This window comes from Solea solea, chromosome 7 (genome assembly GCF_958295425.1).
Source record: "Solea solea chromosome 7, fSolSol10.1, whole genome shotgun sequence".
In the NCBI taxonomy this organism is placed as follows: domain Eukaryota; kingdom Metazoa; phylum Chordata; class Actinopteri; order Pleuronectiformes; family Soleidae; genus Solea; species Solea solea.
The window spans coordinates 2,989,354-2,999,910 of record NC_081140.1 but is presented as its reverse complement, the minus strand read 5'-3'; the positions used below and the strand labels follow the sequence as shown (position 1 = coordinate 2,999,910).

General features: G+C 36.7%; 1 protein-coding gene across 5 annotated transcripts in view; it reads left to right on the top strand.

Moving 5' to 3' along the window:
* LOC131462429 (chloride channel protein 2-like) overlaps positions 1-10,557 on the top strand; it is a 148,375-nt gene that overhangs the window by 52,897 nt on the left and 84,921 nt on the right. For 3 of the 5 annotated variants that reach the window (XM_058633648.1, XM_058633647.1, XM_058633651.1), the window contains exon 3: positions 3,496-3,546. The exons of the other annotated variants lie outside the window; for them this stretch is intronic. In XM_058633648.1, the coding sequence (XP_058489631.1) occupies positions 3,496-3,546 (51 nt within the window). The remainder of the gene's footprint in view (positions 1-3,495; positions 3,547-10,557) is intronic. 5 annotated transcript variants of the gene reach the window in all.

The window sequence follows — 10,557 nt, the reverse complement described above, 5'->3', positions numbered from 1 at the left end:
TGTCACTCGAGCTGTGTGTGTGTGTGTGTGTGTGTGCATGTATATACTTGTACTTGACAGAATGGTCAATGGCCACAGTGTTTGTTTGCTCACATTGATTTTTATCATTTAAGTCTATATACATACACCTTGATTATAAGTGTTTTGCACTTCTCTTGTCATAATCCTGGAAGAATAACACTGCCATGAGGTCGATTTAGTTTATTATATTTAGTTTAGTATTTAATAGGCTGGGAGCCAGGTCCACGTCCACGCCTCTGTTATCAGAGACCTGAGTTATTGGGCAGGAACACTCCTGACTCTATGGTTTCAAGAGCCATTACATTTCTTTGGGGACAATTTTCTAGCAAGATGATGTAACACAAAATATTACTACAATTGCATACAAAGATGCACAATTATATGTTGTATGTGAAGCTCATTATTATTGATACAATATCAGTATCAGCTAAAAATGGCTTTAAAATTCACCCGTGAGTATTAAAACTATTATGTTCATTCACTACAGAAGTGACTACATGACATCTGCAGTTGGACACAGGGATAAATGTATGTATATACCCTAATTGCAAGTTGTCTATATACAAGAGAGGCATTTCTATTGATCATGAATCATTTTTTTAAAGATATTTTGACAATTGTTGTCCTTTTGCAGTTGTTGTGGATGATATGTTTAAATGGAATGGCAGCAAAATGGTAAATGGTGTTAAGAACCTTTTTTTTCTGGATTCCAGAGCGGCAGAAATAACCTTGAACCTCATCAACAGATACTAGAGCTGTGGGTTCCATCTTACTTTCAGGGTGCTGGGTACAAACATTCAAATGTGCAATTTCACCCCTGCAAACCTGCTTTAATTGCAGTTTAATGAAGTCAATAAACGAATGTCTCACCCACGAGTGAATCCGTCAAAAATAATCATGCAATTAGCTCTCTATCAACTAACTTTCACTGCTGTCAAGTCTATTTATGTCACTTATGGTGTAAGCCACATGAAGTAATGGAAACATACTATTTAGGACATAACGTTGCATCTTAAGAGATAAGTTAGGCTGTTTACCAGTGGATGTTCTGGTAACACAATGAATAATGTTGGCTTGCTTAATCTAAGTAATCCCTGGTTCTTTTTTTATTTATTTATTGATTTATTTATTTACTCAGGGTTGTATGTGGCAGTATGGGGGGGGGGGGGGGTCACAGGAGCCCCGGCCCTACTGCTGCCTCCTTTTGTTCATTTGTCTTCATTAGTAAATCCGAACAAAGGATTCAAACGTCCTTTGTTCACACACTAATAAAACTCCTCTTTTTCTTTAAAGTATATCATATCACATTGAAAACGACATAAACGGATTGTTATTTAGAGTAGAACAGGACTAGGTCTAGACATCCTCCTGTATTTTACCCACACATATAAAAGGTGATTCATTTCAGGACTGCCTGTGTTGTTCCAATATTTCCAAGTGTAGATCAATGAATGGATAAACTGTATGTGTTATTGTGTGTCTTTACTGCTGCTATAACTCTACAGGTCAGAGTTTTATTCATGCGGTCATTAGTTTTTATGTGTCTGGATTGTTCTCTCCACGTCTTTTTTACAGTAGGCTCCTCTATCTCTCAAACTGATGGTTATTAAAGTCAAAAGCCCTGGAAGAGTTGGACCCTGCTTTTTATAATTCTTTATATGTTTGTATTTAAACTTACTTCTCCCTTGTGCCAAGTTATTCTTGTAAACTTGTGTTTCCTCCTTCCTCCTCTCCTCCGTCCATCATTTACTTTCCTCCCCCTAAATTCTTTGTGGTTCCATTTTGCAATCCACCTCACCCCCCCCACCCCCCCACACCTCCTTTTCCATTTTGCTCTACATCTCTGTCCAATCTTCTCCTGCTCTCTCTCCCTCTCTCTCTCTCCTTCCTCCACCATCCTCTGTTTTCCTCTTTCAATCCTTTTTTAATCATTAGGTTTTTCCTCACTTCCCTCTCTGTTTGCAATCCTGCACCTCCTCCACCATCTGCTCTTGTCTCCTGGGTACAATCTGAGGAGTGTGTGTGTGTCTGTGTGTCTGTGTGTGTGTGCGTGTGTGTGTGTGTGTGTGTGCATGTGCATGTGTGTGTGTGCACACCCCATGTATTGAATTATTTCTCTCTAATCAGCGTTGAGCCATGAGCCAATCCATTTTGTTTTCCTTCCATACTTCCTGCGGAAGTGTGGTTACAAATTTGTATTCAGACTTTTAATGAGAATTTAAAAAAAGAAAGAAACAGTTTTTATGTAAAACATCAATTTCATACTGTAATTTGATTATCTGTTCTTATTTACTTTTGTTCACACACTTTATCCTAATATGATTAATATTTTAGTGCTGCTAAATATTAAGGAGAACATGTTGTTACCAGCAATAACAATAAGGAAACAGGAGGTACACACCAAGTAAAACGTTGATTTTTATGAGAGGAAAGCAGATGTTTTCGTTGGCGTCAGTTGCAATTTCACAATGTCTCATAAAAATAGGGCTGCGATCCATCAATTATTTTCTTGATTAGGTGTTGACAGAAAATGTCCGAAAATGTTTCTCAAAGCTAGAAATAGTGATTTTCTTAAATGTTTTGTTTCGTCCACAAATCAAATATAATATATATAATAATGTATTTGTTCAATGTAGCGAAGAAACCAGAACATATTCATATTTAAGATGGTGAAAAATCGGAGAGATTGTTTAAATGATTAAAGAAAACACTCAAACCGATGAATCGATGATCAAAAATGAAAATGACATGGCAGAGTAAGTGTAGTAAGTATTAGATAAATAGAAATGACGTTTTGATTATGCCTTTGTAGTTAAATGAATGTCAGGACTGTAGATTTTGAAACTGTGCTCTCTGTGGTCCCTGCAAATATTTCACAATAAAAGTCAAATGTGAGGGATTCAGGGAACCATGCTGTCCTTTATTTGACTTAAAGGAGAATAAACTCATATATGTAGACACTGAAACTTTTGAATGGTCTGTTTTGTCATTATTAATTTCGCCCAAAAACATTCAGCCATGTTCTTCCAATCATACATTAGTGGTGTGTTTTCAGTGTTAAATCTGTTCTAAATATACTGGTTTCCTGTTTCCTTTCTGTATTTTCCTTTATTTTCTCCTTCAGTATATCCTTCTCTTCTTCTCTTGCTTCACCAACTCTTAATTCCTATCCCTCCTACATCAGCCCCCCCTCCCCCCATTCCACTGCTCGTCCATGTGTCGCATTGCTGAGTTCTGCAGGAACAACATCGATCATAAACTCATAATGTTACGTAAAGAAGAAAAAAAACAAAAAAACCAATAGAGGAGCAATTTTTCTTTTCTTGTTTTGCAAAGAAGGGAAAAGAAATCTGTTTGAAAATGGAAGATGGATTGTGCAGATGAAAGAAGGACGTGTTCATGAAATGAATGCACAGCCGCACAGACATACACTGCTTGTGTTTAACTGTGTTATGTGATCTATTTGTCCTCCAGGGTCAGGGTATCCATATGTTCTGCAACCACCAGCCCAGGACTTTCTCTCTGGTAAACGTAAAAGAAATAAAAGAAATAAAAGAAATAAAACGTGTGTGTTCTCCCCATCAGCCCTTACAACTACCAGCCGCTCAGTCCTTCCATCGTGCTGCTGCAGCTCATACTCGTGCATTACTTACACCATCATTAATCTTCAATAAGTGGACATTAAGTGTTGCTCCCACTTTATCAACCCGTGAGAGAAAGCTCCGCCCCCACCTCACTTTTCAGTGTGTTATTGCTGCCATTAATTTAAAAAATAATAATAATAATCACATGCTTTATGTGTGCACGTGTGTGTGTGTGTGGGTTAAGTGTCACTTTAACACAGATTTGTACCAAATACTCTCTGAATAGTATTAAACTCTTTCACCTTAAAACATTTCACTGATAGAGTTAAATTTAACACTATGTCATAGGATTAGGATCAAATACACTTGTGTTAAATTGCCACAAAAATACTTTATATTAAACACCACTCCAGGGTGTATTTTATCTTTTTTTGTTAAAATAACCTTAAAAATTGCATTTGCTACCAATTCTGATAGCATCAAATACTCAGTATTTAATGTTTTTAGTTTTATCACCAAAATAATTTAATTTAACGCTATCCCAGAGTGTATTTTACTCTCATAAATTACATTTAATACCAATTCTGGTTACGATTAAATTCAGTGTGTTATCGTTTAACATTATTCCAGAATGTGTTAAACTTTGAATGTTAAATAATAACAATAACAAGAGATAGATAAATGTATTATCGTAGAGAGTGTTTAGTCAGAAGTGATGTTAAATTGATTCTGTTACTTTAACACTGTAAAATACAAAACATGCAGGCAAAGGTCCTGCAAACACAGTCACACACCCACATACAGTATTTCATGGCTTTGTGTTAACGTGAAACACAATACATCAGTGTGCACGTATAATTCCCATTTGTGTTTCTGTGCCAAATAAGACTAACTCCCACAGTCTGGCCTTATTACAGCGAGCCTCCAGTCCTAATGGAAAGTAATAAAGAGCTGAACTTTGTAGTGTAGCTGTGAGTGTGTGTGTGTGTGTGAGAACGAGAGATGGCGGAGATGAATGGCTCTGATTAGGCAGCACAAGCCGCAGACTAACATGATGATCAGTGTCTACCTTCTTACTGCTGCAGTTTGCTTCGCATTGGCCACCCACACACACACACACACACACACACACACACACACACACACACAGACTCACACTGGTCTGTGTACATGTTTGCATTGTGCATTCACTTGCACAATTTTGAGTGTGTTTCTCCCAAGATTGATGGCGTGTGCACCTCATTCCTCCGCCTTCCTATGTATAAATGCATATACATACTGTACACTTCTAGTGACCTTATAGGTTTGGTTATATATGCTTATATACCACGCTGTATGTGCTGCTGTCATTTTACATCATTGCAAAGGTATGTGTAATGGAAATGCTCTGAAAATGGCTCTGCATCACGCTCCGGTGTCTGCAGAGGACTGCAGAACCAAAGTGCTGACTGGGCAACGGCAGAGATTGGTGATTGGGACGAGGTGGGGAGTTGTGGGTGGGCCAACAGGAATGGAAGAGGAATAAACGGATGCAGAGTGGAAATGAATGAGATGTAGGGGGGCAGAGGGAGGTGTAGCAAAAAGAAAGAAGAGAGAGAGAGAAGGAAAGGGAAATAAAAGAGAGATGAAGGTGGTGGCTATTGTCTGGGGAATGGATAGATGAATGGGACAAAGAGAAAGAGTTAGCAGCAGCTCTCCTGGATTTTGTTTCACCAGGAAATGAAACAACTTACTAAAGGACACACACACACACACACACACATCCATTTAGAGCACATGCAAACAAACGTGCCAGGAACGACATCATAACAGTCTTTGCAACACGTGGTTGAAACATCCAAGGGAAAACTGCACTTTTTAAAGGAGTAATTATCTGGCATTTTTTAGTCTGAAAATCAGTTAGTGAGCGTTCAGTTGGACTGTCACTTCTTATTTGATATTTGGACGTCCTTTCAAATGTTGAATCTTAAAAACTGGTTTATTGTTGTCTGATGTAGTAACTGCATGGTCCAGTAGAGGGTGCTGTTATGGAATCAGATGTGTCGATACTATCAAACAACACACTTTAAGAAGCAAACAAAACTAAACCAGGAAATCTAAATAAAGTGCACACATTCACTTCTCCTACAAACATGACTACAACTCTTCTGTGTCAAATACGAGGCTCCCGTCACCTTCGTGTGTCGTTAAATTCTGCTTGATACTACGTTTTGTCATTCACCCATTCACACCACTCGCACATCTTTGCACACTCGTTCTACCTCTGATCCACCATCACCCCATCCTAAGAGGCCATATTCACGAGAACGAGTTTAGGCAAATCCAAAAAGTTCCCAGATTAAAAATAAATCTGTCCACAAATCTGCATATACAACAAAACCCAGACTAGCTTTATAACCATGTCTCGATTCAGGGTCTGGATCCTGTGAGGTGCACAGCCGAGGGAGGAGATTACTCCAGAGACGGAAGTCATGCGTAGGGCGATATACTGGTATTAAGAGTTATACTGGTATATTTTTGAAACAGATATGTAGTTGAGACAATATGGATTATTATTAATAATAATAATAATAATAATAATAATAATAATAATACCTATTATTATGCTTTTATTGTTAAGAAGCCACAATAAATGTCATATTCAAAATTGTTATTGCTCACTTTGTTTAAATACTTTTACTTGTAATACTTAAGTACATTTTATATCTGAAAATTACTTTTGATACTTAAGTACAATACATGTCAGGTACTTGATTTTACTCAAGTAATATTGTAAAAAGTGACTTTAACTTCTACCAAAGTCTTTTTCTGGTAAGATATTTGTACTTTTTACTCAAATATCGCTCGCTCTAAAGTAATTTACACAAGACTGCCTGTGTTTCTTATATTTCTCTGTTTTCTATACAATACTGTGAGACTGTAGGCCTGTTTTTGTTTACATTATTTGTTATTTGCAAAATGATGCCTATAAGTGTAGGGCTATTACTATAGATTTTCTTTTCTAATACTTTACATGTTTCAAACAGGCATCACTATTGTTTATATCTTTTGTTATATGCATGGCTGTGCTTTGTAAAACAAAACTAAACCTAAATAAATGGTTGATGGTGAATTTTTCAAAATATCGTTATAATATCGCATATTGTCATTGGAACCAAAAATATCGAGATATGAGTTTTGGTCCATAACGCCCAGCCCTAGTCATGCGCTTTTCAAACGAGATCCAACCCACAGAACTCACGGGTTTCCCTCCTTCTTCTTCTTCTTCTTCTTCTTCTTCTTCTCCTCCTCCCATTGAATCCGTCATGATCACCATTTGCCTCACGCAGTGCAACACGTCTCCTTCACATAGAGTCGATCAGGTTGTTGATTGTAGCCTGTGGAATGTTGCTCCACTATTCTGTTTGCAAGTCATCAGATACTAATTATGTCTTTATAAAAGATCTACAGCAAATGCCCCTTGTTCAGTTGTTCACTTGTTGAGTTGTTCAGTTGTTCAGTTGTTCAGTTGTTCAGTTGTGTAGTTGTGTTGGAAGCTAACCCTAAAGCACAAGACGATCATTATTACGTTTACATTGAGGAACAAAACAATCTTTCTTGAGCGTTGGTTTTAATGTAACTGCTTCAAACACACATCACACATTCTTTGGAAGTCCTTAAAGATTGATGTTTTTTCTTTTCTTTGCATAACTGCGTCAGTGACTGTGCTGCTGTGTTTGTGTGGGCCGAGACGCTATTACACCTCATTAAGGAGACATTGTACTGTAGCCACATGAGGGCTGTCACAGCCGTCACCGAGCAACCAGTGAACACAGTGACTGAACACAGTGACTGAACACAGTGACTGAACACAGTGATTGAACACAGTGATTGAACACAGTGATTGAACACAGTGATTGAACACAGTGATTGAAAGTGAGACGAGGTTCTTCGCCCACGTGCCCACGACTCTGCGCTACAGCACATTTACATAAGCAGCACCTGGGTTTACATCTCATTAGCATCGGGAAACATCAGCACGTTGGATGGATTGTTGGACAGTTGCAAGACAAAGGAGACTTCTGTGTGATTTAGAGTATCTGTAACCACATCTGTCTACTTTTCTTCATTTTATAATAGGTGGATTAGACGCATATGTTGATAGAATTTAGGAGGAGATTTTACTTAAGAATGAGCGGATTAGCACGTCATGGAAAACAAATACAATCAGCAAAAGTCAGAATAGGTTTTAATCTGACAGTTTAATATAAAAAGTCTGCATGGAGGAGATTACCAATTACACTGCGAGACAAATTCTGAAAATCCTGTACGTGCATGACATCAAAGGAAAGTGTCAAAAACCATCATATTGAGATTATGTTGGATGATATTACAAACGCCATATGATTCATAATTGGATCATTTTTACATCTTAACTGTCAAACACATCATGAGATTTTTAAATAATTACAATGTCTTTTCATATGGATACTGCACTTTTCCTGATTCTTTTCTATTATTATTTCCCCTGCTGCTGCTTATTTCTGCCACTCTATAGATTTAAAAGTGTTGCACGATGGAGTAAAGTTGGGATGACAAGCACAACTTATCCTATTGTTACATTTAGAGACAGTTTACAATCATATTAATGAGGATTATAAAAAGTCAGTGACTGTGTCTATATGTAATATTTTCATATGATACACAATGTGTTTTTTTTCCATGATTGCATTTATAAAAACATACAAATCTTTCTACTCCAATTGTTAGTGTCTATATTATCACAAGTTGGAAGCAGCAGGAAGCATTTAGTGAGCGGACTTCAGGGCTGCAACCATTTCATTCATTAGATTTTTAATCAATGACTATATTTATTTAGTCAACTATTTTGATAATCTAGTATTCGGTTTCTGATTTTTCAGCTTCTGAAGTGTGAATATTTTCTCATGGTTCATTCAAAGGAGCTGAATGGTCTGGTTTCATGTATATTGATTCTAATCCAATTAAGACGATGGTCTTAAACACAGCCAGTCATTTCTAATTGGATCTTTTTGCTGACGCATGGAGCTACATAATGAATGTGGAGGCACATGCACACAGAGTGGCTTTGAGTCTCATTGGCATGAGGCTGCTCGAGCCTTTACACCCACATATAGCCCACACTCTGCATAACAAAGTAGGGGGCTGATTTAAATAAGTGGGTTTTATGTGGGGGCAGAGGGAAGGAAAATGCACCTGTAGTGATTTTTCAAATGAATTATGCAGATTATTTATTATCTGATTAAATATAACGGGTTTAAAGAAAAAAAAAACAAAAAAAACAAGTGATACATAGCCTTTGCAGTATAAACTTTAATATCTTATGATCTGTATCTCTAAACTACATTATGTGTCTGCCAAACAGTGAACTATGAATTAAACTGTATATATTAATATAAATATATATATATGTATGTATATATATATATACATATATACACATATATATATATATATATATATCTTTGTTAAATGGAGGGAAGAAACTGTGAATATTCACATTTCAGAAGCTGAAAACTAAGAGACCTTATTTGAATGATTTTAATTATAAAACTGTAGATGTAAGTCCAGTTTTTCTGATCCATTTCTTTTTCTCACATGACTTTTTTAAAGTTTAATCTTCTCTTGTGATGGTGGATGATGGATTACACGCTCAGTGTGAACCACTGTCGAGCCCTTTTGTACCTGACGTCAAACTTCAGAGCTTGTGTTCTCACTCATGCTGGATTGTTTTTTCCCATGTTGGGAGGGAGTTGTTAAGATATATATATATATATATGTATATGTATATATGTATGTGTATGTATATTTATATATGTGTATGTATATTTATATATATATATATATATACATATATACATATACACACACACATATACACCATATATATGTATATATATATATACACATATACACCATATATATGTGTGTATATATATATATACACATATATATATATTCATATGTATGTGTATATATATATATGTATATATATATATATATATATATATGTATAAGAATTTAAATGATCTCACAGTCCTTGAGTTCCTCAGCAGAGCAGGAGATTAATGTGCAGATTATAAAAACAATTACAAAAAATCTGAGATTATCGCACAGTCAGGACGGTACCTGACCCTGTCGTGTATGTTGTGCTTTTACACACACCATGCTGTGGTTAAGTGGTAGAGTGGACTGTCTTCCAAGTGCAAGGTGAGGGATTGATTCCCCTGGACACACGACCGTTTGACACAGTACAGCTGATGCTTGAATAAGTGTGTGAATGAATGGATGAATGTACAGTACAAATTGCTCTGATTGGTTATCAAGTCTTGATTAATGCTTTACATTGTAAATACAGACCATTTTTCCACCACCTTTATTTACTGAAGCTTTGCATGGTACTGAAAAAGAGTAAGTGGGTTTTCTGGGCCAGGTAAACCTTTGGGTAGATCCAGACCTTAGTGTAGGGATTCTGTTTCCTATTTGTATCACTGTATCAGTCAGGGAAGATTTTAAAATAAGTCTGGACCCCTCTGACCCAACCTTTGATAAGTGGAACAGGATGCAAGTATAATGCAAACATACTGTAGAAATAATAAAAAAAAAAAGGGGTAACTACACTCCCAGGGACCTGTTTAAATGGTACGATCTTCACATTGGACATTTAGCAAATGAGAGAATTCCCTGCCATACATTAGTGCATAAACATTCTGTTTACTACATTGTCCATCTGAGGTTAAAGCCATAGTTTCTGAACATGATGTTGTTGCAGTCGTAATAATAATCGACCAAAGAATTTTACTAAGTGTTCACCACAAGTTGTTTTTAGGGCCCCTAACCCTTTTAGGGCCCCCAGACATTTGCCTGCTTCTTGGAATGCCCCATTTTATCACCATTAAGTATGTAATATCCACCACTTGAGTCCCGGCACTGT